Source organism: Giraffa tippelskirchi, chromosome 9 (genome assembly GCF_054371585.1).
Source record: "Giraffa tippelskirchi isolate mGirTip1 chromosome 9, T2T-mGirTip1v1.2.pri, whole genome shotgun sequence".
NCBI classification, from domain to species: domain Eukaryota; kingdom Metazoa; phylum Chordata; class Mammalia; order Artiodactyla; family Giraffidae; genus Giraffa; species Giraffa tippelskirchi.
Genome location: NC_137283.1, coordinates 54604283 through 54631917, shown reverse-complemented (window position 1 = coordinate 54631917; position 27635 = coordinate 54604283). Strand labels below are relative to the sequence as shown.

General features: G+C 47.3%; 3 protein-coding genes across 13 annotated transcripts in view; 2 read left to right on the top strand and 1 right to left on the bottom strand.

Annotated features, from left to right (window-relative positions):
- TSEN2 (tRNA splicing endonuclease subunit 2) overlaps window positions 1–9081 on the top strand; it is a 57283-nt gene extending 48202 nt beyond the window's left edge. For 2 of the 3 annotated variants that reach the window (XR_014064363.1, XR_014064366.1), the window contains one exon: window positions 2415–3960. The gene's annotated coding sequence lies outside the window, so the exon portion shown is untranslated. Of the gene's footprint in view, window positions 1–2414; window positions 3961–8998 lie in introns of those variants that run through there. The other variant, XR_014064362.1, reaches the window with a different exon arrangement.
- MKRN2 (makorin ring finger protein 2) overlaps window positions 1–27635 on the top strand; it is a 64490-nt gene that overhangs the window by 6644 nt on the left and 30211 nt on the right. For 2 of the 8 annotated variants that reach the window (XR_014064368.1, XM_081526374.1), the window contains exon 1: window positions 15858–15986. Coding sequence is in view for 1 of the 8 variants with exons in the window: in XM_081526374.1 (XP_081382500.1) it covers window positions 15961–15986 (26 nt within the window). In the remaining 7 variants the exon portion in view is untranslated. Of the gene's footprint in view, window positions 1–2414; window positions 2557–3388; window positions 3491–8998; window positions 9140–10275; window positions 10412–12955; window positions 13053–15857; window positions 15987–16176; window positions 16445–27635 lie in introns of those variants that run through there. The other 6 variants (XR_014064369.1, XM_081526375.1, XM_081526376.1 and 3 more) reach the window with 5 other exon arrangements.
- Window positions 909–15664, bottom strand: MKRN2OS (MKRN2 opposite strand). Of its 2 annotated transcripts, XM_081526382.1 has the most exons (6): window positions 12491–15664; window positions 8483–8573; window positions 6876–7714; window positions 3428–3477; window positions 2516–2678; window positions 909–1270 (listed from the first exon to the last, which is right to left on the bottom strand). In XM_081526382.1, the coding sequence occupies exons 3-6, from the start codon at window positions 7091–7093 to the stop codon at window positions 1030–1032; spliced, it is 672 nt and encodes a 223-aa protein (XP_081382508.1). In that variant the 5' UTR covers window positions 7094–7714; window positions 8483–8573; window positions 12491–15664; the 3' UTR covers window positions 909–1029. The 2 variants fall into 2 exon arrangements, with proteins under 2 accessions (XP_081382508.1, XP_081382509.1); XM_081526383.1 differs by lacking the exons at window positions 3428–3477; window positions 8483–8573; window positions 12491–15664 and having other exon boundaries at window positions 2516–2662; window positions 6879–7186.

Genomic DNA, 27635 nt, shown 5'->3' with positions numbered 1-27635 from the left:
TTGGTACTTTGAAGATGGGTTTGGATTTTGGAAATCAGACATCATTTGGTGCCCACACTGGGCAATAAGATTAGGTGGATAGTATATCAGGTTTGGTCAGAAACAAAGTTCTGGAAGCGTTCTCCAAAGACGAACTCTGAGATGTTTTGCTCACTGGCTAAAGTCTGATCATTTGGGTATAAAAATTCTAATGTGCTTGTATAAGAATCATTATGATTACCCATCCCAGCTGTCCCCTTCCTCCTTCTGAAGGTGTTAGAGAAAGAAGACAGACTTCCATTGTGTCCTTTCTGAATTCTGCACTTTCAATGGGCAGAGGAGGTGTGTTGCTGTGGTGGTAACCCCAGCACCCCCAGCTCCTCACATCAGGCCAGGAGATGAGAGGAAAACAGACTGACTGAGAAATTTCCAGTCCCGTTTGTGTGCATAGACACGCAAAGTCTGGTTCAGGAGACTGCCCGATTCCCAGCTCAGATTCTGAGACCCTTTTTGTTTCTTTTTTTTTCCCCCTACTGTCAATTGTTAAAAGGTTGTGTGTGTTAAGTCACCTCAGTCGCGTCCGACTCTGCAACCCTATGGACTGTTGCCGTGTGCTTTTTCTATAAAAACAACGAGGTGAAGGCACTCATTACTAAATAAAACTGTAAAGGTCTGAGGCACCATCCTATAAATCCCCACTTTCTGGATTCACATTGAAAGGTGACTTTGTTCAGCGCCAGTTACTTTATAGGAAGAGTTTTCACCGCTCTGTGGATAAAAGATACTTGCTGCCGCTTCATGCTTTAACATGGACCCTGAACTACTAGGGAAGGCATCTTAGTAGTAGCACCTACAACTTTGAAAACCCAGGGCCATTTTTATTAATTTCGTAAATTCTTTCACTGCAGTAGGCAGAAACAGACATAAAGGAAAGCTGTAACTTTTTTTTATTAACCACGGTTTAAGGCATGTAGAAAGCTAGCATCTGTTACAGGCAGGAACCCCCAGATGCCCCGTCCTGTCCCATCTGCCTTCAGGCACCGCGCACGCTCAGCACGAGCCGCTTCCCAGGCGTGGGCTCGTCTGGGGACTAGGGAGGTCGGTGACATAGAAGCCTCGCTCTTCTATCGCGCGGTAGAGGGTGATGTACTTGGAAGCCTTCCTTGTCCTCGGGACCACGAACTTCTCCGTGAACTCGTCTCGGTCCAGCCGCTCCTCACCCTCTGCGGCCAGGACGCAGTTAATGAACGCGAGGGCGTAGCTGTAGCAGTTGTGGTGGTCCTCTTCATACCTTACAAGGGCGAGGGTGTTGAGAAGACAAGGGTTAGCCCTGAGCTGCCCAAGGCCTTCTGTCATCTTAATCCCTCTGCAAGCTGGGCCTCCACGTGAGCCAGCCCCCTTGATGGCAAAGCATCCAGAAGTGCAGTTCTCAGGGACACTTGGCATCGGGAGCCATTTCTACTTGCAGTACAGAAAGGACTCACTGAAATGTTCAGAGTGGTGACTTAGGTTACAACTAAGTGCCAATTGGGAGAACTTAATTTCCCTGAAGTCCTATGTTCTAGAAGTGGAATTCCATGTCTTATGATATCCCACCGTGTTTAAGGGCTTCCCAGGTGGCTCAGCAGTAAAGAATTTGCCTCCCAATGCAGCAAACACTGATTCGATCCCTGGGTTATGAAGATCCCCTGGAGAAGGAAATGGCAAAACCCACTCCAGTATTCTTGCCTAGGAAATCCCATGGATAGAAGAGCCTGGCGGGCTACAGTTTGTAGGGTTGCAAAGAGTCGGACATGACTTAGCAACTAAACAACAGTGTCTAAACTTATTTCAAGGAAAGCGTCAGAACAATTTAAGTCTACAAGTGTTACTGTATACCTCTTCTACAGTGATAAGGGGGCATGGAATCGAGAAGTTAATTTCAAAACAGCTGAAACTTAAAAGGCGGGGAGCTTTAGATAGGTTTACATTTTGAACATCATTTAAATTTTTTTTAAGGGAACATAAGACTATGGGTTTTGCTGTATGTATTATTAAATGTCTTGCGTGTGTTCAGTTGCTCAATCGTGTCTGATTCTTTGCAACCCCTGTGGACTGTAGCCCGCCAAGCTCCTCTGTTCATGGAATTTTCCAGGCAAGAATACTGGAATGGGTTGCCATTTCCTCCTCCAGGGGATCTTCCCGAACCAGGGATTGAACCCGCATCTCCTGCATCTCCTGCATTGACAGATGGATTCTGTACCACTGAGTCACTGAGGAAGCCTATTAAAAATTAGTATCTAAAAATACCTAGTCAAATAAATAAAGTAACTCGAGAACTAAGTTCTGGTCCTTTTAAAAGCTCGTAGGGTGCTGTGGTTCTAATGTGTAAAGGTGTGCTGGCTCACCTCTGCAGAAAACCCCAGTAATTCAACCCTTGCTCCATTCTGTTACAGACTCACCTGCCTGGGTACAGGCTCAACATGAAAGTCAGGGCAGCTCAGCGTCCTCGAGGAGCTGGGATCACACCTGGCGGTGAGTGAGGGCCCTGTCCTACCTGTGAGGCAGCCAGGCCCCCGTGGCAGAGAAGTCCTCCAGGTACTTGTCCCACTGGTCCAGCAGTCCAAACAGGCCCGGCCGCAGGAGCGGGACACCCACACTCTGCTCCCAGCCCACCTCGTCTCGCTGGACACCGTGCACCGTGTAGTTATACACGACTCCTGCGGCCAAAACCACAGTCACGCAGAGGTGTCAGGGGAAACACCCCCCCCCCCCCGGTACCATCAGGGGTGACCGCACCCAACAGAAACCCAGGTTGTTGACACGCCCCTCCTCCGGGGACCATCTGCCTCCCCTGCTCTCAGCACCCAAGGTCACCCAAGAGAAACGAGACAAGAAGAGAGCCTGGGACGGTCATCTCCAAAGATTCTTGTGGAAGCTGTCTATTTACCAAGGGGTCTGTCTGGCTTCTTAAGTGAACAGCAGACTTCTCCTGACACAGACTGGTGCACCTTGGCGCGCTCACACCAGTCACCGCGTTCAAAACCCAGTCCTGCGTGTCTGTTCAGTGTCAGCTTCCTCTGACTTGTAAAGCAGACCTTTGCAAGCCCCGCACGTGTTCAGGTGCTGGGTCCCCTCCCCACCAGTTTCTCCCTGGGGTCCCTGCCTGGCCCCTGAAGTGGGAGCACCCAGAGGCAGTGGGCTGAGTATGGTTTGGGAGCAGAGGGTCTGCTCCTAACGCAAGAGGAGGGCTTGGACAGCTGCATCTCTGGATGTCTGTTTCTTGTCTTAAAAATCTAACAGAACGCTCACAGGTTGGTGATGGTTGGCATGTTTGGAGACACTCCTTTGAGAGCGTTCCAATGCTGAGGGTTGGTGGTGATACTGTCGCAATACTTTTGCTCTAGAGACACTGCTCTCTCCTAACCAGGTATCGTGGGAACTTTTGAAGCTGTGAAAACTCACTTACCACCCGTGTTGGTTATTCCCACGTGAAGATCAGACCTCCCGTCATACTCCCTGAAAGAAACAAGTGAGTTCCGGTCGTCTCACGTGCACACATTTGGCAGCTCAAGTTGGTATTTAAAGTGGGCGGAGAGCGATGGGCCTCCCCTCTTGGCTGGTACCAGAACTCAGCACCAGCGGCCAGCTAAGTGGAAACACCAGGAGTCCGTGTGCGGTAGGAGCCACTGCCCCATGCTCCCTCCGGATTTTCTTGGCCCCCAGTCCTGAAGGTGTGTGTGCTGGAGGGCCAGCCCTGCTGGAGCAAGAAGCCAGCCTGATGCCCGGCTCCGCAGCGGAGGGCCCCACCTGGCGGGCAGCTGTCGAGGAAGCTCCTTGTTCTCTCCTCCTCGTGTGTTGGGGGGAACCAGTTCTCACCACATGGGTGAGAGGGTTGTGAGTGCAGCTCAGTGAGCGTCTACCTCTGAAACTAACACAGCCCGTTCCTTGAAGCCTGTGGCCACACTCGCTTTTCCTGAAATGATTCTTCACCCCACCCTGTCATTAGATGTACAACTCCAGGTGATTTAAGCTCCATGTATGATCCCAGATCATCACTCACCCACCTTGAGAGTTTCCCACCTTTAACATTGAAATAGCATAAGCTTCCTAGCAAGCTGGTGGTTATAGTAAAATGCCTACTGAGTGCCACCACGTGGAGGTGTCACATGAACCAGGTCACTTTTAAATGACAGCTCTTTCGCCAGACCACAGGTCTGGATGTCTGGTTCAAGCAAGAAGTCTTGGGCTTTAAAATGGCCCAAGGACACAGAGGTGGCGCTAGTGGTACAGAACCCGCCTGCCTTCTGTTAGACAGAAGAGACATGGGTTCGATCTCTGGGTGGGGAAGATCCCCTGGAGAAGGAAATGGCAACCCACTCTAGTACTGTTGCCTGGAAAATCCAGTGAACGGGAGCCTGGTGGGCTACAGTCCATGGGATCGCCCAGAGTCGGACACGACTGAAGCGACTTAGCATGCACGCAAGGACACGGATGACTGCTCCATCTTCTTCAGAGCACCTCCCCCCCCCAAACACCCAGAGTTGTCCTGATGCAGCCCCTGCGAGTTCTCTGCAATCCTGCGAGTTCAGAGGTTGAGAATGAAGCTGGGAAAGACAGAAAGTCTTGAGCGGCTGATCACGGCACTGGCCCTGGACGCGCACTCCCTGTGTGTGCAGCCTCCCTGTTTCCTGCCTGAATCCCAGGCCTCCACTCCCACTCCCGCCCTCCTCCCTTTGCTTCAGCCGCTTCAGTCATGTAACATGTCAACTGCAGGCCTGTCGTGTGTAGTGAAGAGCCAGGGACACAGCGGAAAATAAGATGAGGTCCCTGCCTCACAGAGTTCACTTGCTTCCAGAGAGGACATTTTTAGTTTAATAAGTTTTTAATAGACTGGAAAGTGTTAGTGAACCATGTGAGAGGGGCAGGGCCAGACCATCCCTATGCCATATGACACTTTTGTACAAATTAAGAAAAGGTGACCCTTCTTCTTGCACATGCAGTTCTGCCCAGGGTGGGTGGAACTCCGGCCGAGTTTCAGTGCACAAGTGGCCGGGTGCCTTTGTGCAGTCCACAACCTGCCCAACCATATGTGGCCACCCTGGGGGAGCCTCATCTAGTTAGATCAGAGCCTCAGCAATTCCTCGAGTCCCTGCTGGTTCTCTTTTCTGAAGTAGATGAAGTTGTCTCAAGGTGGGTTGTGGGAGTCGGTTCTGAGAGTTAGAAATAGGAAGAGAGGGAAGGAAATAATCTGGAACTTGGTATTCAAGGGTCTGTTGGGCAGGGGGCTACTACTTGGGTTCTGCAGTTCCTGGCCTGAGTGCCTGAGGGGATAGGAAGATGCCTCAGTAGACGACCGGTTTCACCACCACCACCTCCTTTCTGCCACTGCCAAGGGAGGCCAGGCCTGTCCGTGTCACTAACACATCATAGAAGAAATGAGTGCTTTCCAGGGGCCAGCCTGAAAGCCTGTCCTGGGCTGTGTCATTTCTGGAGAGCAGGGCTGCAGCTGCTCACTGTTTGAGCTTCATGATTCTGGTTAAGGTGGAAAGGAAGGTTTTACCAGTCACCTTCCGAGCTGAATATGAAAGAATAGGATAGGAAGGAGCAGTTTGGGTCAACACCACGCCTGCCACACCTGGGCCCGCTTTACAGGCCTTATTGCTGACCCACACAACTCTGCAAGGTCGATGGGTCCTCATTTAACAGATGAGGGTTCCAGAGCTCGTCTGAAGCAGAGCAGAAACCAGGGGCTTCTTGGCATCAAAGCCTGCACGCTCCCCTCTGCATCCCACAGCCTCCCCGAGGAAGGGTCAGGGTGCAGTCTGTTTTGCCTCTAATGTTGACCCGTGCCTCCTACACATGTCAGTTCATTTCATCCCCATGGAAACAGGGAGGGGGTTGATTAAGGGTGCTGGTGAGCAAAGAAGCACTCAAGTCCCATTTTCTAGTCCCAAACCAGCATGAGGGATTCGGGCGGGGGCGTGTTTCAGGAGGCAGGAACGTCTGGGCATTGGATGGTGATGGTGTGCAGGACACACTTCCCAGAGCTCACTCAGCACCCGTGTCCTCTTGAACCCTGGCTTGTAGCAGCGCCAGTTTCAGTTCCATCTGTCTACTCAGGACTCGGAGAAGCCACCATCCTTTCTTCCAATTTCTGAAATGTTTCTGAAAGCCAGGTGGCATCTCCAGTTGAAGCAGCCCAGCTTGTCTCAGTTTCATGCAACTCCCTGGAAAATGGTCTGTAAGTGGCCATTCTTCAGGCTCTGTGCTGGGTACCTGCTTGTCACAAATGTTACAAACTAACTGGAAGTAAACGTATTGTTTTGATGAGATTAGCTGCTGGGTCATTTTCCCAGTGAATCTCTTAGTATGAAATCTATGAGTAAAAACAACAACAACAACAACAACAACAACAAAAACTCCAGTCTATTGATTCTTCTCTCTTAAAATTGTATAAGCAGCTTTGACCTTTGTATATTATTGCACTTACCCCAGAAAAGTATGTTGTTGTTGTTGAGTTGCTCAGTCGTGTCCAACTCTGCATCCCCATGGACTGTAGCCCACCAGGCTCCTCTGTCCATGGGATTTCCCAGGCAAGAATACTGGAGTGGGTTGACATTTCCTTCTCCAGGGGATCTTCCCCACCCAGGGATCAAACCCATGTTTGGTTGGCCTCCGCATCAACAGGTGAATTCTTTACTACTGAGCCACTAGGGAAGCCCCCAGGAACATATGCACCCTTCTACTCTTACGAAACACAGAGGCCTATGTCTTGGCACTTAACTCCAAAACACTGAATAGGTGATCCACCAGATCTCACACTGTAGAGTACATGTTAGAAAAAGAAAGTTGAAGTGACCAAAACAGCGACGGGAAACCTGGCAGAATCCAGGGCAACACGTCGAACAGCGTACCTGAGAAACGTCCCTTGAGTCGGCCTGAGCAGGAAGGAGCACTTTTCTCGATGGCCATTGGTAAATGGCTCAGAGATGCTGACGGGCGCTTCCTGCAGCCTCCTAGAGCCCACATCCTGCCCGCAGAGGGGGCAGCACCTCGGCACCCCGAAGCTGTAGACGTACTTCCGACAGTGGTTGAACTTGATGATAGGCTTCCTGGCCTCTGGGCACTGCATGGCTTCCCTGTCCCAGACGAGTGGGGGCGAGCTCCCCGGACTTCCTTCTCATTAGCTCAGCCAGTGAATGTCCTGCCTCCGAGTAACCTGAGAGCTGTGATGTCATTCTGCGGGCGGCTTCAGGCCAAGCCAGCTAGAGTTAACCTGTAACCAGGCCTCCCGAGTGTTTTAAAGAGCTAGTGTAATTTGTGCTCACAGCGTGTCTCTCTAGCCATTGTACGTTTCCCCACAGTCGACATCCAGCTCCTCTTTATCCTCCAAGGCCTACTCTTCTGTGAAACCTTCCTCAGCCTCCCCCAGCATTCCCTTGTGTTTGCAGCGCTGTGTTTGTTTCTCAATGGACATGAGTTTGAGCAAACTCCAGGAAATAGTGAAGGACAGGGAAGCCTGGTATGCTGAAGTTCGTGGGGTCCGCAAAGAGTCCGATACGACTGAGCCACTGAACAACAATATTTGTTTCCACTAGAGCTGCCACTTAACGTCTGTGAGCTTCTTGGAGTTAGAGATCCACTTTTACTTTTGGTTTTCTAGAATAGGTTATTCGCTCATTTGCGTCGTGAATAAATAGATGGGATCCTTACTTTCAAGGATTCCCCAGTGGCTCAGCAGTAAAGAATCTTCCTGCAATGGAGGAGATGAGGGCTCAGTCCCTGGGTCGAGAAGATCCCTTGGAGAAAGAAATGGCAACCCACTCCAGTATTTTTGCCTGGGAAATCCCATGGACAGAGGAGCCTGGTGGGCTACAGTCTAAGGGATCGCAAAAGAATCTGACATGACTTAGCAACTGAACAAGTCTCTTAACTATTAGGGCTTCCCTGGTAGCTCCGCTGGTAAAGAATCCGCCTGCAATGCAGCAGATGCCAGTTCAATTCCTGGGTTGGGAAGATCCCCCGGAAAAGGGAACAGCTACCCACTCCAGTATTCTGGCCTTAAGAATTTCATAGACTGTATAGTCCATGGGGTTGCAAAGAGTCAGACACGACTGAGCGACTTTCACTTGCTTTGAGATTGTTTTTCTTGTTATATTTTATATTGTAGAAGAAATCTTACTCATTAAAAAACTGACAGCACAGGAATAGGGGTAGTGGTTACCCAAGGTGGTGAATATAGCCTAGGAGAGGGCATGAAGCTGGGTCTGGGGTTGTGCTGATTTGCTGTCTAGGTGTTGACTGTGTGTTAGTCGCTCAGTCGTGTCCGACTCTCTGCGACCCCCCCATGGACTGTGGCCCACCAGGCTCCTCTGTCCACAAGTTTCTCCAGGTAAGAACACTGGAGTGGGCTGCCACGCCCTCCTGCAGGGGATCTTCCTGACCCAGGGATCGAACCCAGGTCTCCCCCCTTGCAGGCAGATTCTTTACTGTATGAGCCACCAGGGAAGGTGTTGATTACCTGATAGTACTCAGTTCCTAAAAATTCATCAAACTAGACGTTTTACTCTATGCAGTTTTTTCCTCTTCAGTTTTAAAACAGTTTTAAGCAGCTGCACAAAAACATGGAAAACAAGGTAATGTCCAGTGTTTCTCATAACATTTTTGCACCCACTGTATTATAGTCCCAGGAGAAAACTAAAATGTAAAATGAGAAAATATTTCCATGTACTTTTTTTCAAACCCCAATGTTGTTATAACTGTATACTGATTTTTTTTATTTTTATTAGAGTATAGTTGATTAATAATGTTGTCTTAGTTTCAGTTTAATCACAGCAAAATGATTCAGTTATACATATACTAATACATATGTCCACTCTTTTTTTTTTTAGATTCTTCTTCCCCATAGAGGCCATTACAGAGTATTGAGTAGAATTCCCTGCACTATACAGCAGGTTCTTGTTAATTATCTGTTTACTGTATACTGTTTTGAAATTCATATTTTTCTCTCATCTTGGAAACTTCTTCACGGTATCAGATGTACAAGTCCAGCTCAGCATATCAGATACCTGCAGAGGATCCCAAAGTTTGGTTGTGACACACTTCACTTAGAAAGCCCCCTGCCGATGACTGTGGTTTCAGAGAAGAGGGAAGACCCCCAGAGAAGGTGTCGTGGCAGGTAAAAGCGCTTCAGAAAAGCACTTCCTCGTTGCATTCAGATAAATTACAGCATGCTGAAATGCAGAAAAGCACATTCAGTGTAGTAATATGGAATGATCATCAGACTCACAGAAATAAGGCCTTAGAAATCATTCCAACCAACCTTCTCCTATTACAGTGAAGGCAGACAGGTTATACCTAGACACCTAGCTCAGGTGACAAGGATCTGAGATTGTTCATTATTAATATAAACCACCACTGTTGTTCACTGAGAATAGTCTCATCTTCATGACACCAATATAAAGAGGTATTCTTAGCCCCATAAAAAGAAACGGGGGAACTATGCCTTAAACATTTTTTAATACACTAGCATTCTTTTTTATTTTTCCTTAATCATTTGTTGATCTTTTCAGTAAACAGAGCAGGGTAAAACTTGTACACACTCACATGCAAAACAAAGATTAAACACTATTTCCAATTCAAGCTCAGGACTAGTGTTTTTACTCAGCCTCTTGTGTATTGCATTTGTATCTCTTTTCCTCCACACTGAAAATCCCACTTGACACAATCTCAAGAGTAACAGTAGTAGATACTACCACCTCTCTTCACGATTAGAGGGTTTATTTTTATTTTTGCAATATTCTCCCCATCTTTCTCTCATGTACTTACGTGGTTAGTCCTATATCGTCACTGTCAGAGCATCTGCCGTTGTATACAATCATGTCTCCCTTCTGACCCTCGCTGAGGCTTAGTCTTATGCACAAACTTCTCTTCATGTGCACTGTTCATCTTTCCGTTACTCTTTAGTAATTATAAGATTGTCTGAAGTTCATTCTAGACAAGATTCCATAGGAAGAGCTCATAGGAGGAATATTGTGAGTTCTTGGATAATTCATCCCTGTTCTTTATACTTGAAGGTTGGTTTTGCTGGATATAAAATCCTTGGCTCACATTTTCTTTAATATCTTATTCCATTTTCTCCTGGTATAAAGCACTGCTGTCAAAAGTCTGATGACAAAGTAACTTATTTTCTTTCTCATATAAGTCATGTGTGCTTTTCTGCCATTATGCCCAAAGGATATTTTTTTTCTTTTAAAGATCAATAGATTTACTATAATATGTCATGATGTTATCTTTTTGGATTGACTTATTCAGGCTTGTGTTGGAGGAGGAAATGGCGACCTACTCCAGTATTCTTGCCTGGAGAATCCCATAGACAGAGGAGCCTGGCGGGCTACAGTCCATGGGGTTGCAAAGAGTCGGGTGTGACTGAGCACAGTTCAGGCTTGTGGTATGTTCTTTGCATTTTTTTTTTTAATTTATGAAACTACTTTTTAAAAGCTATAATCCACTTATAGTTGTTATATTATAAAGTATTGGCTATATTCCCATGTTGTACAGTATATTCTTGTAGCTTTTTTATTTTTTAAAAAATTATTTTATTTTTGGCTGTGCTGGGTCTTCATTGCTTTGCAAAGGCTTTCTCTAGTTGCAGTGAGCAGGGGCTACTCTGTTGCATAGGCTTTGAATGTGGTGGCTTCTCTTGTTGCAAAGCATAAGCTCTAGGCATGTGGGCTTCGGTTAGTTGCAACTGGCAGGCTCTAAAGCATGGACTCAGTAGTTTTGGCACGCAGGCTTAGTTGCTCTGCAGCTGGTGCAATCTTCCTGGACCAGGGATCAAACCCATGTCTCCTGCATTGGCAGGTGGAACCCACCATGCCACCAGGGAGGTCCTTCTTAAAGCTTATTTTATACCTAATAGTTTGTTGCTCTTAATCTCCTACCCTTGTATTGCCCCCCGCCACTTCCCTCTCCCCACTGGTTTGTTCTCTGTATCTGTGAGTCTGCTTCTTTTCTGTTGTATTTTGTGCTGTATCCTTTGACTATGTAGTTTTGTATCTTATTTCAGGAAAGTTTTCATAAATTATAATTTGATGATTTGTTCTGTTTCCTTTGTTTTGGTTTTCTTCTTCATGAGGTTCTATTTTCTGTATGTTGGATCGCTTTGTCTGTCTTCAATACTACTTTCGTTTAAAAAATTCAGATAAAATTTACATGTAAAATGCACCCATTTCAAGTGTACAATTCCGTGGTTTTTACCTGATCTAAGTTTAGAACATTTTTTAGCACCTCCCTCAAAAAAAGCTTGTACCTATTAGCAGTCACTCCCCATTCTCTGTTCCCACCAGCCCCTGGCAACCACAATCTGCTTTCTCTAGGCATTTGTCTATTCTGGACATTTCATATAAATGGAATCATTTGATATGTGGTCTTTTGTATCTAGCTTCTTTCACTTAGCATAATGTTTTCAAAGTTCATCCATGTTGTAGCATGTATCGGTTGTTCATCCCTTTTTATGGCTGAATAATATTGAATTGTACAGATGTACCACATTTTACATAACCTTTCATCGGTTGATGGACATTTGGGTTGTTTGTTTCCACTTTGGGGTTATATGAATAATGCTACTATAAACAAGTTTCATATTACTGTACAAGTTTTTGTGTAGCATATGTTATCAGTTATCTTGATTATGTACCCAAGAGTGGAATTTCTGGGTCACATATTAACTGTATTTAACATTTTGAGGAACTGCCAAACTTTTTTTCAAAGTGGCTGTGTCATTTTCCATTCCCACTAGCAATTTTCAGTTCAGTTCAGTTCAGTTGCTCAGTCGTGTCCGACCCTTTGCGACCCCATGAACTGCAGCATGCCAGGCCTCCCTGTCCATCACCAACTCCCGGAGTTTACCCAAACCCATGTCCATCGAGTCAGTGATGCCATCCAACCATCTCATCCTCTGTCGTCCCCTTCTCCTCCTGCCCCCAATCCTACCCAGCATTAGGGTCTTTTCCAATGAGTCAACTCTTCGCATGAGGTGGCCAAAGTATTGGAGTTTCAGCTTCAACATCCATCCTTCCAATGAACACCCAGGACTGATCTCATTTAGGATGGACTGGTTGGATCTCCTTGCAGTCCAAGGGACTCTCAAGAGTCTTCTCCAACACCACAGTTCAAAAGCATCAATTCTGCGGTGCTCAGCTTTCTTCACCATCCAACTCTCACATCCATACATGACCACTGGAAAAACCATAGCCTTGACTAGACGGACCTTTGTTGGCAAAGTAATGTCTCTGCTTTTTAATATGCTATCTATGTTGGTCATAACCTTCCTTCCAAGGAGTAAGCGTCTTTTAATTTCATGGCTGCAATCACCATCAGCAGTGATTTTGGAGCCCCAAAAAATAAAGTCAGCCACTGTTTCCACTGTTTCCCCATCTATTTGCCATGAAGTGATGGGACCAGATGCCATGATCTTAGTTTTCTGAACTTTGAGCCTTAAGCCAACTTTTTCACTCTCCTCTTTTACCTTCATCAAGAGGCTCCTTAGTTCCTCTTCACTTTCTGCCATAAGGGTGGTGTCATCTGCATATCTGAGGTCATTGATATTTCTCCCGGCAATCTTGATTCCAGCTTGTGTTTCTTCCAGCCCAGCGTTTCTCATAATGTACTCTGCATATAAGTTAAATAAGCAGGGTGACAATATACAGCCTTGACGTACTCCTTTTCCTATTTGGAACCAGTCTGTTGTTCCACGTCCAGTTGTAACTGTTGCTTCCTGACCTGCAAAACAGGTTTCTCAAGAGACAGGTCAGGTGGTCTGGTATTCCCATCTCTTTCAGAATTTTCCACAGTTTATTGTGATCCACACATTCAAAGGCTTTGGCATAGTCAATAAAGCAGAAATAGATGTTTTTCTGGAACGCTCTTGCTTTTTTGATGATCCAGCAGATGTTGGCAATTTGATCTCTGGTTCCTCTGCCTTTTCTAAAAGCAGCTTGAACATCTGGAAGTTCACGGTTCACGTATTGCTGAAGCGGCGGCTGTGTGGCACAGGAGCAGCGGCTCAGAGGAGATACCCCATGTCCAAGGTAAGAGATACCCAAGTAAGACTGTAGGTGCTGAGAGAGGGCATCAAAGGGCAGACAGACTGAAACCACAATCACAGGAAACTAGCCAATCTGATCACACGGACCACAGCCTTGTCTAACTCAGTGAAACTAAGCCATGCCGTGTGGGGCCACCCAAGATGGAAGGGTCATGGTGGAGAGGTCTGACAAAACGTGGTCCACTAGAGAAGGGAATGGCAAACCACTTCAGTATTCTGGCCTTGAGAACCACATGAACAGTATGAAAAGGCAGAAATATAGGACACTGAAAGATGAACTCCCCAGGTCGGTAGGTGCCCAATATGCTTCCGGAGATCAGTGGAGAAATAACTCCAGAAAGAATGAAGGGAAGGAGTCAAAGCAAAAACAACACCCAGTTGTGGATGTGACTGGGGATAGAAGCAAGGTCCGACGCTATAAAGAGCAATATTGCATAGGAACCTGGAATGTTAGGTCCATGGATCAAGGCAAATTGGAAGTGGTCAAACAGGAGATGGCAAGGCTGAATGTTGACATTTTTGGAATCAGTGAATTAAAATGGACTGGAATGAGTGAATTTAATTCAGATGACTATTATATCTACTACTGTGGGCAGGAATCCCTTAGAAAAAATGGAGTAGCCATCAGAGCCAACAAAAGAGTCCGAAATGCAGTACTTGGATGCAATCTCAAAAACGACAGAATGATCTCTGTTCGTTTCCAAGGCAAACCATTCAGTATCACAGTAATCCAAGTCTATGCCCCTACCAGTAATGCTGAAGAGGCTGAAATTGAACGGTTCTATGAAGACCTACAAGACCTTCTAGAACTAACACCCAAAAAAGATGTCCTTTTCATTATAGGGGACTGGAATGCAAAAGTAGGAAGTCAAGAAACACCTAGATTAACAGGCAAATTTGGCCCTGGAGTACAGAATGAAGCAGGGCAAAGGCTAATAGAGTTTTGCCAAGAGAACACACTGGTCATAGCAAACACCTTCTTCCTACAACACAAGAGAAGACTCTACACATGGACATCAGCAGATGGTCAACACTGAAATCAGATTGATTATATTCTTTGCAGCCAAAGATGGAAAAGCTCTCTACAGTCAGCAAAAACAAGACCGGGAGCAGACTGTGGCTCAGACCATGAACTCCTTATTGCCAAATTCAGACTTAACTTGAAGAAAGTAGGGAAAAACTACTAGACCATTGAGGTATGACCTAAATCAAATCCCTTAAGATTATACAGTGGAAGTGAGAAATATATTTAAAGGACTAGATCTGACAGAGTGCCTGATGAACTATGGACAGAGGTTCGTGACATTGTACAGGAGACAGGTATCAAGACCATCTCCAAGAAAAAGAAATGCAAAAAAGCAAAATGGCTGTCTGAGGACGCCTTACAAATAGCTTGAAAAGAAGAGAAGTGAAAAGCAAAGGAGAAAAGGAAAGATATAGCCATTTGAATGCAGAGTTCCAAAGAATAGCTAGGAGGGATAAGAAAGCCTTCCTCAGTGATCAATGCAAAGAAATAGAGGAAAACAACAGAATGGGAAAGACTAGAGATCTCTTTAAGAAAATCAGAGATACCAAAGGAACATTTCATGCAAAGATGGGCACAATAAAGGACAGAAATGGTATGGACCTAACAGAAGCAGAAGATGTTAAGGAGAGGTGGCAAGCATACACGGAAGAACTGTACCAAAAAGATCTTCACAACCCAGATAATCACGATGGTGTGATCACTCCACCTAGAGCCAGACATCCTGGAGTGTGAAGTCAAGTGGGCCTTAGGAAGCATCACTACGAACAAAGCTAGTGGAGGTGATGGAATTCCAGTTGAGCTATTTCAAATCCTAAAAGATGATGCTGTGAAAATGCTCCACTCAATATGTCAGCAAATTTGGAAAACTCAGCAGTGGCCACAGGACTGGAAAAGGTCAGTTTTCATTCCAATCCCAAAGAAGGGCAATGCCAAAGTAAAGGCAGTAGGTTTTCAAATGTTTTTTCCACATCTACTAAAACGAGCATATTATTTTTTTCTTTTTACACCGTGAATTACATTGATTTACGTATGTTCGACCAGTCTTGCACTCCAGGGATACTTTTCACGTGGTCATGGTGTATAATCCTTTTTCTACATTGCTGCATTCCATTTGCTAGTATTTTGTGGAGAGTTTTATATTTCTGTTTATAAAGTATATTGGTCTGTAGTTTTCTTGTGATGTGTTTGCTTTTTGTAGCAAGGTGTAATACTGGCCTCATAGAATGGGAGGTATTCCATCCTCTTCTATTTTTTGTAAGACTCTGTAAAGGATTGGTGTCAATTCTTCTTTGAATGTTCAATAGAATTCACTAGCGAAGCTTGACTGCCCAGGTGGCGCTAGTGGTAAGGAATCCGTCTGCCAATGCAGGAGCCAAGGGTTCAAACCCTGTGTCGGGAAGATCCTCTCAAGAAAGAAATGGCAACCCACTCCAGTATTCTTGCCTGGAAAATTCCATGGACAGAGGAGCCTGGCGGGCTACAGTCCATGGGGGTTGCAAACAGTCAGACATGACTGAGCACCCAGATACAGTGGGGCCCCCCCGGGCCCCGCCCCCCCCCCCCCCCCCGGCATAAAACCCGCGGGCCTGGGAGGCTAGCTACGCCCGCCCGGGAGGCCTCGGGAGGCGGGACTAGGAATGCAGCGATTGGCGGTTGGCCCCGCCTCACGCGGAACCAATTGTGACGGCGGCGAGGTTTCCTGCCGGCGCCACCTGCGTGCGGCACGGAGACGCCGGTGTGCGCCGGGTGACGCGGCCCCGCGGGATGGGCGGGGCCGAGGCCGAGACGGCGGCGGCGGCGGCGGCGGCGGCGGCTGGGAGAGTGAGAGGCGGCGGCCGGACCACGGCCCTCCGACCCGACCGCCATGAGCACCAAGCAGGTCACTTGCAGGTAAGCGCGCGGCGCCGCGGGGCCCCTCCCCACGCGCGCCTCCCCGCCGCGCCAGGGAAACGAGCCGGAGCGGGGCCGTGGGAAGCGGCTCTCCCGAAGTTCGGGCTCTGGCCTCCCCCGGTGGGGCCGGTGCCCGGGACCCGGCGGTGCGTGGCGGGGCCCCGCGGGCGCTGCGTCGCCCGTTGCCCGCGCGCCGGCCGCCGCGCGGCTGGAAGGAGGACGCGCTGGCTGGGCCATGCCGGCCGAGGGGCGGGCCCGTGGGGCCTGGGTCGAAGCCGCCGAGGGTGCTGTGCGGTCGGGGGGCCGAGGAGGTCGTTTACAAACGGCGATACCGCCCAGGTGTAGGCTCTCATCCTCGGTGAGGGCCCGCGGAAGCGGCCTTCGGTGCCTGAGCGTCTGGAGAACTCCCAGGCCGAGTTAGCGAGTTAGAAGCTGCTGTGTGGGAAATAGCGTTTGCTGTAAGTTTATTTCTTTTCCCGTGTATCCCCAAGGCTTGTGTTCTCCTCAGCAGCCTTCACAGTAACACTACTAGGCAGACTTTATTCCTGTTTTGTAGCGCAGGAAACTCAGGCCGACGGAGGGTAAGTGAGAGTCTCCCCTTACCGAGAGACCCATTTCTGTGGAGAAATGCAACAGTAACGGGTGGACGGGTAGTTGTAGAAAATTCAAAACCGGATGGCTCCACTGCGCCCGTTAAATAGAAGTAGCTCGGTGTGTAACCCCCGCATTCCTCGGCAGGTATGTGGCTTGAAGGTTTGGGGGTCCTGCTTTTACTGAACCTAGAAAGTACAAGTTTTAATAGTTGGTCTGAGTTGAATCTGTGTGGGACCCATTGATGGGCGGCGGTACCCAGCCCCACAGTCGTATGGTTCGATTATATATAATGAAGAGTTTAAGTATCATCTATGGTGCTACTTCTCTTCCTTACTATGAATAGTTGAGAAAGTGTGATGTAAAAAGTTTCCTGTTAGTCTTAGCCTCTATTAACCGTTCAACCAGTTTATACAAGGCCTAGGTGCCATTGTCAGAAATTGGCAGTTTGTGTGGATAGAAAAGAATTTCACTAGGTTTGTTTGTAATAGAAGGTCTTTTGTGAGGACCTGTGCGTATGTTTATGTGTGCTTCTGTAAACTTCCCCTGTCGGACCGTATCTTTAGTCACTGTGGTCTGGACACCAAATGCTGGTTACCGCACCTAAGCCGCGTCCGCCTAAGGTGCGTGTGTACGCGCTGCTGTGTAATGGAATCTCCCGTCTGCGTGGTGTCTCATTTGACAGATGAGGAGAAGCTGTGCTCCGACTTGAAGCTTGCCCCGAACTCACATCCACCTGGAGGAACAGAAATGTAAATCAAGATCACCTTGGGGTGGTTCTTTCTATCCTAGGAGATGGCTTCACCTAAAAGCTTTGGTTCTGGTTTTCCCAGATAGGAGTGTCCTGCAAGAAGTTGGTGCAGAGAAACGAGAGTGGGTTGGAAGGTTGAGAAGGAATCAGTTCTGTACGAAGTGATGTTTGTAGGCGGTGCGCTGGGTGCTCTTTGAGGTTCCTTACGTTGGTTGTCATCCAGCAAGACGCACCATTCCGTGGCTCACCAACCAAGCCTCAGCAGTGAAGTGACTTCCAAGTTATTCAGCTTCCAGGTGGCACATATGTGGCATCAGAGTTTGTGCTCTTGTAGATGCTCTGGCCCCCAAATAAGTTTGGGAGATGCTAAATTAAAGTTTATTTACTACGGGAATTTTCAAAGCTTTTAATTTGCTCATACAAAAAGGAAAACTCGTCAAAAACTATACAGTGGGACTGTGCCTAGCGGTCCAGCGCTTAAGACTTTGCCTTCCAGTGTAGGGGGTTCCAGTTCCATCCCTGGTTAGGGAGCTAACATCTCACATTCCTCAGGGCCAGAAAAACAGAACATAAGCAACAGAAGCAATATTGTAATAAATTAAGTAAAGACTTTAAAATGGTCCACATTAAAAAAAAAAATCTTAAAAAAAAACCATAAAAGTTACTTACAAAAGGATGTGAAAGAGTCTGGCACCACAAGGTCTGCCTTGCCAAAGGAGAAACAGAGGACATATTTACATGGGAAAAATGGCAGTATTACCAAGAGTACCAGGTTAACAGTGCACTAGTGATGGAAAAGCTTTTCTCACTTCAGTACCTTGTACACTGAGATCTTATCTCCAGACATTGGCAACTTACATGAAATATTCAAGGTTTGATTTGTTTGGGAGACCAGATCTAAAACTGGGTGGTCTGCTGTTTTTGGTTTATGTCAAGATGCAAACTGTTTTTGGTTTTCCTGGCTGTGAGATGTGATACATACATGCTTATGTTGCATGTCAGCAGGACAAAGTGTTTGTTTTGCTTCCGTTATAATACGAGCTAAATGATAGGATTCCCAGACTTAAGGACAAAGACATTCCATGTTTATTGCCTGGAATGCAAGAATGGCCACTCACACCTCTCTGCTGTCAGTCAGCTCCCCTGACTCCTCAACATTCCACTCTGTCCAGAATCTCAATTTTTTGCTGATTCTTTTTTCCAAACCATCTCCCTAGGTTTTCCAATCTGCTTTCAAAGGCCTGGTGCAGGCTTTTATTATTGCTTGGTAACCAGTTTGTTTGTCCTGCTCCTCATGTGATAGCGGTCCCTTTGTTTTATACTCACTAGTAGAAGACCCATAATTGGGGTTTCCAGAGAGTCGGGCCCGGAGCTTGTGACTCACTGAAAGGCACCAACAAAATACGGGTACCTTGTGGCCCATGAGTGATAGGACGCGCTTGAGCTGCAGACTTGGGCAGCTCTGGATTCTGATTCTGGCTTCACCTGGGCTGCTGTCTCCTCATCTGTAAAATGGGGATGGCCATGCCCACCCAGCTTGGAAAAGCCCCCGGTGCTGGAAAAGATCGAGGGCAGAAGGAGAAGAGGGCGTCAGAGGATGAGATGGCCAGATGGCATCATTGATGCAACAGACATGAACTTGGGGAGACTCTGAGAGATGGCAAGGGACAGGGAGGCCTGGCGTGCCGCAGTCCACGGGGTTGCAGAGTCAGACATGACTGGGCACCTGAACAACAATGCCCAACCAGTAGTTTGGTTAAGAGATTAGATAATAACAAATAACCCCAAGACCATTGAGGCTGTTTTAGGCTAAGCACTGACGTGCAGTCTATGAAGTACTATGAATTACAATCATATTACAGATGGGAAAGGCTTGGAGATTTAAATTATTTACTCAAGGTCATATGGGAAGCTAACTTCACAGTCTTCCTTTAACCACTACATTGTTCTTGATTTCATCCCTACCACTAATCAGTTATTTCAAGCCTATCGCCATGCCTCCTATTAGCTGCGTTCCTTCCCCTTTTTATAAAGTTTTTGTTTTTTATTTATTTGGCTGCAGTGGGTCTCAGTTGCAGCACACAGGCGCTTTAGTTGCGGCGTTCGAACTCTTCACTGTGGCATGCAGGATCTGGTTCCCTGACCAGGGATCAAACCTGGGCCCCCTGCATTGGGAACTCAGAGTCTCAGCCACCGAACCACCAGGGGAGTCCAAATCTGCTTTCCCCTTTGATAGATCTGTTGTCACAGGTAGTATAGCCGTAAAATTTAAGCCTGTGAAAATACATGGGAAAAGGTGAAGGAAGGTGACACTGAGAATGCAAGTTACCCGTGTACTTGGAAGCGATTGTAAAAATGCTGCTGGAGGCGGGCACTATGGAAAGACCTGTCCGAAACCAGGTTGATTCTGTTTGGCTCAGCCTTCAGCCACAGCTGCTGGCGGTTCTGTCGCTAGTAGTGAACCTGATACCCTCTGCAGCAGATAACAGCCACACCATCTGAAGCAGTCTTTAGGGTCACCCAGGATTACAGATGACTTTGGAGTGTCCCCTAGAAAGAACCTCCCTAGTCTGAGTCTCAGCTGTGCACATCCCCCCTCATATACCAACAGCCCACAGTCCTCTCCAGCTCGTGTCTCATTCTCTCTAGGAAGACGTGTGAGGGATGGTTTAGCCATCCAGAAGGGTGAGCAGTTCGAAACTCATTACAGGATACATACCATATGTAACAGGCCGGGGTTAAGCTTAGTATAACCCAGATGGTGAGGAATCGCTGTGAGCAGCTGACAAAGATGCCCTGGAAGGACTGGCGAGATGGCCCCAGAGAAGTTTTGGGTTTGTCATCGGGCAGTGGAAATGGTGACATACACTACAGAAATAGGACTGGACCGGCTCCACTTCTTATAACATTTGTTTCACACTTGCCTTGCTTGAGGCGATGATGGGGGCTTAGAAGTTATATTTGAAACTAAATTTCAGTTTAGTCACAGAGGTGAACTGCCTTGCATGGAGTCACCAGCTTCTAAGTGAGAAAACTGGGAGCTGGGGTGGTGGTTAAATATTTTGAATTTTTGGTGGGGAATATAATGAGTGAAGTTTGAAAGGTGTGTTATCTAAATAGGACTTGCAGGAGGTGGTGGTAGAATTACTCAATATAAAAGACATCTGCAGGTCCCCCACTGAGTATCTTTCCTCTTCTTGCCTGGTTAGTAGATGGTATCTAGCAGTCTTGCCCTGGTTCTTTGAGGAAATTTTGTCTAGTTTCTCTGAAAGAAACCATTAATGAAGCATTGTTAGATCTCACTTGTGTGGAACTATTTTTGTAGCCAACTGGAACCTGTTCTCTTCCACTCTTTCAGTTCAGTCGCTCAGTCGTGTCTGACTCTTTGCGACCCCATGAATTGCAGCACGCCAGGCCTCCCTGTCCATCACCAACTCCCGGAGTCCACCCAAACCCATGTCCATCGAGTCGGTGATGCCATCCAACCATCTCATCCTCTGTCGTCCCCTTCTCCTCCCGCCCCCAATCCTACCCAGCGTCAGGGTCTTTTCCAATGAGTCAACCCTTCGCATGAGGTGGCCACTCTTTAGGAGTTTACTAATTCTGATAACCGGACTTGTCACTGACATTTTTTTTTAACCCCTTCAGAAATGACCGTACCTGAGGATGGCTGGACTCCGTCACAGCGTTTGTTCCCTTTCTCTTTATTTGTTCGGCCGAGTCGGGTCTCGGTGGTGGCACGCGGGCTCTTCAGCTGGAGCGTGTGGGCTCAGTCGCTGTGGCACACCGGCTTTAGTTGCTCCGCAGCATGTGGGAGCTCGGTGCCCCGACCAGGGGTCAGATCTGTGTCCCCGGTACTACAGGGCGGATTCCTAACTGCTGGGCCACCAGGGAAGTCCTGGAATTACGTCACGATGTTGAGTAGCGTTTCTCCAGAAGAGTTACCAAACTGTTGAGCAGTGTGATACACTTTCATGTCGGGGATCCAGAATCACCGCTACAGCTGGTGATTGGCTAGAATGACCCATGGAACTCAAGGTATCCTTGTACTCAAGACTGAGGTTGATCGCAGTGAGTGGTGAGGAGTCATAGCTGGACCCTAAGGGAGACAGACTCCAGGGGCATCTGGGGAACGGAGTGCAGGCTTCCTGCCCTCACTTCCTCCTGTAAAGGGTCACAGCACCCTTTTCCTCCCGCAGCGGAAACGCAGCACCCTGTGCCCAGGGAAGCCCATCAGAGACTCCGTGCCCAGGCCCTTCTCCCTCTGCCCAGCATGTCCCCAAACCAGACTCCCAGGAAAGCAGATGCGCAGCACCAGCCAGATCCTACACAGGAGAGGCGCAGCGAGCGTCTCGTCACTCAGAGCCCGTCTCTATCGGTGTGGGGGCCGTCTACCAGCCGATTCCCCGGGGCCTGCCTTCTGAGCGGGCTCAGGCCTGCTGCATTCACAATGCATCTGCACACTTTGAAAGCCAGTATTGTGAATACCAAGGTTTATTTAGGCCCTTTCTTTTTCTTTTTAATATTTCTAACAAGAATACCCTTAGTTTGCCAAGTTCTGAGCCTTTTTTCTTTTTTTTACATAAAACTACCGCAGCCTTGTAGCAAGTTACTACACAAATCTCTGAGCTGGTGGCAGACCCCCAGGGGATGTCGCCTGAGAAGAGCCTAGCTGACCACCTAGAAAAGACCCTGCAGGACACCGCCTCAGTGTAGTCGCTTGCGTCACAGGTCCAGTCATCTTTGTAGGCTCAGAAACTCGATTCTGGTGGGGTGTTAGAAGCGACACACGCTACCCAGGGGCTTTCCAGGTGACTCGGTGGTAACGACTCTGCTCTTTTGTGAGCGACAGCTGAGCGACTAAGCACATGCTGCCCAGACTCAGCAGGCACTGAGATACAAAGCAGAGTACCCCTTTCACACTTCCGGGAGAAGAGAAGCTGTCCAGGGGGCCTGGTCAGCAGTCTGCCGGTGGGGAGAGGGACAGGTGGAGAGGCGTGGAAGTGTGTGTGCAGAGCAGGGCGGGGTGGAGGGGCTTCAGAACTGTGGCGTCCAGCTGAGCAGCCTCCCCAGTCCTCTGTGGGGCTGAGGTGTTCTCTGGCACTCTTCCTCGCCTTTTTTGGTGGTGGTGGTGGTAAAATTCAGATAATGTAAAACATACTGATTTAACCGTATTTAACTGTACATTTTAGTGGCACTAAGTACCTTCATGTTGTGCAACTTTCGTGTGTGCATGCATGCTCAGTTGTGTCTGACATTTTGTGGCCCTAGGGTCTGTAGCCCGCCAGGCTCCTCTGTCCGTGAGATTTTCCAGGCAAGAATACTGGAGTGGGTGGCCATTTCCTCTTCCAGGGGCTCTTCCCAACCCAAGAATAGAACCAAGTATCCACGGCTCCTGAATTGCAGGTGGATTCTTGACCACTGAGCCACCATGTGGCTCACCATCATCTATTTCTTGAATGTTTTTCACTTTTCTAGACTGAAACTCTGTCCTCATTAAACACTAACTCCGCACGCCCCTCCCCTCCGGCCCCTGGCATCTACCAATTTATCACTACTTTCTGACTCTCTGAATTTAACTAGGTAGTCTCGGTACCTCATATACGTGGGAATCAAACAGTAGTTGTCGGCACTGTAAATTGGGATGCATTTTTAAGGTTAAGTTGATGTACGTCCTACAAACAGATTGTAATTTCCTCCCCCCACCCCCCCACCCAGTGCTATACAGTAGGTTCTCATTCAGCTCAGTTCAGTTGCTCAGTCGTGTCCAACACTTTGTGACCCCATGGATTGCTGCACACCAGGCTTCCCTGTCCATCACCAACTACCAGAACTTGCTCAAACTCATGTCCATTGAGTCGGTGATGCCATCCAACCATCTCATCCTCTGTTGTCACCTTCTTCTGCCTTCAATCTTTCCCAGCATCAGGGTCTTTTCCAGTGAGTCAGGTCTTCACATCAGGTGGCCAGCGTATTGGAGTTTCAGCTTCAGCATCAGTCCTTCCAATGAATATTCAGGACTGATTTCCTTTAGGATGGACTGGTTGGATCTCCTTGCAGTCCAAGGGACTCTCAAAAGTCTTCTCCAACACCACAGTTCAAAAGCATCAATTCTTCTGCACTCAGCTTTCTTTATAATCCAACTCTCACATCCATACATGACTACTGGAAAAATTGTCGCTTTGACTATGTCAGCAAGGTGATGTCTCTGCTTTTTAATAAGGGGCCATGCTCAGTAACTCTTTAATCCAATTTTCTGTTGGCGGGCAGGGCTGTGTTCCCTCCCTGTCATTTGACCTAAGGTCAAACTGTCAACCCACACCTCCACTCATGGACACTCACAGGCAAGTCTGGCTCAGTCTCTTGTGGGGACACTGCTTCTTTCTCCTGGTTCCTGGTGCACACATGGTCTTCTTTGTGCCCTCCGAGAGTCTGTTTCCTCAGTCCTGTGGAAGTTCTGTAATCAAGTCCCACTGGCCTCCAAAGTCACATTCCCTGGGGGTTCTAGTCTGCTCAGGTGCTCTGTGGTGGGGCTAATATAATGGTGATCTCCTCCAAGAGGGCTTATGCCACATGCTGCGTGACCCAGGTCTCCTGCAGGCGGCTGTGCCCGCGGCAGGACACTGCTGACCCGTCCCTCCGCAGGAGACACTCAGACACTCAAAGGTAGGTATGGCCTAGTCTCTTTGGGGCCTCTGGGTCCTGGTGCGCACACAGTTTTGTTTGAGCCCTCCGAGCATCTCTGGCGGGTATGGGGTTTGATTCTAAACGCAATTTTGCCCCTTCTACCATCTTAATGGGGCTTCGCCTTTGACCTTGGACGTGGGTATCTTTTTTTGTTGGGATCCAACATTCTCCTGTCGATGCTTGTTCAGCAGCATGTTGCAGTTTTGGAGTTCTTTCAGGAGAAGATGAGCACATGTCCTTCTACTCTGCCATCTTGAAAACAGTTTTAGGTTCTCATTAGTTATCTGCTTTACATGTAGCAGTGCAGATATGTCAGTCCCAGTCTCCTGATTTAACCCCTCTCCCCTCTTGGTGTTCATACGATTGTTCTCTACATATCTGTCTCTATTTCTGCTTTGTAAATAGGTTCGGCTGTACCATTTTTTTCTAGATTCCACATATATGTATTAATATATGAAATTTATTTTTCCCTGTTTGACTTCTTTCTGTATGACTATCTCTGGGTCCTCCACTTCTCTGCCACTTCTCTGCCAATGGTATAGTTTTGTTCCTTTGTATGGCTGAGTAATATTCTGATGTGCGTGTGTATTACACCTTTATCCATTTGTTGATGGACATCTACGTTGCTGCCATGTGTTGCTCTTTAAATAGTGCTGATATGAATATTGGGGTGCATGTACCTTTTCAAATTAGTGTTTTGGATTTAAAAAAAAATTTTGTTTTTAAATATACCCAGGAGTGGAATTGCTGGTTCTATTTCTAGTTATTTGGGAACTCTCCACACTGTTCTCCACAGTGGCTGCACCAGTTTACATCCTTACCTGCGGGGTGGGAGCGTTCCCTCTTCTCCACATCCTCGCCAGCATTTCTTATTTGTGTCCTTTTTTATGATACCTGTTCTGAGTGGTGTGAAGTGATCTTGTGGTTTTGATTTCCCTGATGAGTAGTCATGTTGAGCATCTTTTCACATGCCTCTTGGCTATCTGCATGTCCTCTTTGGAAAAAATGTCTATTCAGGTTTTCTGCCCATCTTTTTAAAATCATGCTTGTTTGATGTTGAGTTATATGAGCTGTGTATATATTTTGGATAATTACCTCTTATCAGTCCAATCATTTACAAATATTTTCCCCCATTCAGTAGGTTGTCTTTCCATTTTGTTGCTGTTTTCTTTTGCTGTGCAAAAACTTAATGTTTAATTAGGTCCCGTTTGTTTGTTTTTGTTTTTGTTTCCTTTGCTTTAGGAGACAGATCCCAAAAAATATTGCTATGGTTTATGTCAAAGAGTGTTCAGCCTATGTTTTCCTCTAGGAGTTTTATGGTTTCCAGTCTTACATTTAGGTCTTTAATCCATCTTGAGTTTATTTTTGTGTATGGTGTTAACCAGATGGCCCCAGGCACGTTTTCAAGAGCAGCAGTTCTCTCAGGTCAGGGCCCCCATGATGGGAAGCAGCGCACAGTGAAGCTGTCAGGAAAGCAAGTGCTGGGTTGGAGGGGTGGGATGGTTTCTTGGTCCAGCCAGGACTCATACTGGTCATGAAGGAGGGTGGGTTATCACAGTTCGGTGCAGTGAAAGATGGGGTGCAGTGTTGTAGACAAGGGCCATGGTTTGGACAGAGGCAGAGTGACAGGAAAATCAGTTTCGGTAGGAAAAGGTCCGAGCTCCCTGGGAAGACCAGAGCTGGGGTCCCCTGCCCAGCAATTTGATCTTCTCTAAGTCTCACATCTCTCTGAGCCTCAGCTTTCCTGTCTGCGTCATGGGTATAATAGAGCTGATACTCCTCAGAGTAGTGTCAGGATTAAGTGAGACATAGAAGCGAAAGTGCTAGACAGAGTCTTATTGATGGTACTGCTCGTTGAATCTGTTGTATTTTTCCTTACTTGTTGTATTTCTGAAAAATTGTTCAGAGAGCGGGAAGGCCCTCTTTGCCACAAAGTCAAGAAGTATTGCTCTTTCAAAAAGATACTTTGTCACAGCCTTACAGGAGAGGGGAGAAATGGGTAAAACCAGAGTGCTCTAGAGCTGATAAGATGAGAGCTGGTATGGAACATCTTGGGAGTTATCCTGCCACTCCATCTGCCTTTGTGTGTTTTGAAATTTTCCAAAGTATGTTTTTTAAGTAAGTTAAAACATGGGTTCACAGATGAAGCCCCTTTACAGAGCACCTTCCTGATGAGATCCTCACTGACTTCTTCAGCCTCTCCAGTCTGTGTCCCCCCTGCAGCTCCGTAGCCCTTCTGGAAGAGGCCTGGGAAGGGGTTGTGTCTTTCAGCCCCTTGTCCCTTACTGGGGTCACACTGGTCAGTACAGCTGCCACAGTCTGGCCGTGACCCTCCCGTCTGTCTCAGCAGGCCTGCTGCGCCCTCAGGAGGCCTCCCCTCTCTGCCTTTCTGTCTCTTCTCAGAAGAGACACGTACTCCTCCCGCCCATGGGCAACCCTGCACTCTGCACACTGCTCGGCACAGCCCCCTGGGCTGCCCCTTCCCCACCTCGGTCCTGTGTCTCCTCAGCCCTGTGCATGCACTGTGGTAAGGCACAGGTCCGTCTTGTAAGTGTCGGCTTAATCGTCAGTGTTTTTTTACTAAACTTTAATAAGAGCTGACTCATTAAAGAGGTGAGTGACTGCAGCCGTGAGATTAAAAGACGCTTGCTGCTTGGAAGAAAAGCTGTAACCAACCATATTAAAAAGCAGAGACATTACTTTGCCAACAAAGGTCTGTCTAGTCAAGGCTATGGTTTTTCCAGTAGTCATGTATGGATGTGAGCGTTGGACTATAAAGAAAGCTGAGTGCAGAAGAATTGATGCTTTTGAACTGTGGTGTTGGAGAAGACTCATGAGAGTCCCTTGGACTGCAAGGAGATTCAACCAGTCCATCCTAAAGGAGATCAGTCCTGAATATTCATTGGAAGGACTGATGCTGAAGCTGAAACTCCAAAATTTTGGCCACCTGCTTGGAAGAACTGACTTGTTGGAAAAGACCCTGATGCTGGGGAAGATTGAAGGCAGGAGGAGAAGGGGATGACAGAGGATGAGATGGTTGGATGGCATCACCAACTCGATGGACATGAGTTTGAGCAAGCTCCGGGAGTTGGTGATGGACAGGGAGGCCTGGCGTGCTGCTGTCCATGGGGTCAAAAAGAATCAGACACAACTGAGCGACTGAACTGAATAAGAGCTGAATTTTGGGGGTTAGGTGAGATAGGTATTATACTGAGCATTTATGTTTGTTTTTTTTAAACACACTCTCCCCAGTATTCAATACTTTTTATAATTTTTAAAAACTAAAACAACCATCATTTACTCTTACAGAAGCAGTATATATTCATGGTAGAAATACCTTTCTGCATTTTTGAAATGCAAATAGGTTTGCGTGTAAGAGCATACTGTATGTGCTGTTTTAAAATTTGTGGTAAAATGTACATAATAAAAATTTACTGTCTTAACCATATTTCATTGTGCAGTTCAGTAGTAAGTACATTCACACTCTTGTGCACCCATCTTCAACATCCACCTCCAGAACTCTTCCAATTCCCAAACCGAAACTATCCCCTTTAAACACTTAAAACTCCTGCATCTGCCTCCCCAGCCCCTGGCAACAGCCATTCTGCTTCCTCTCTGTG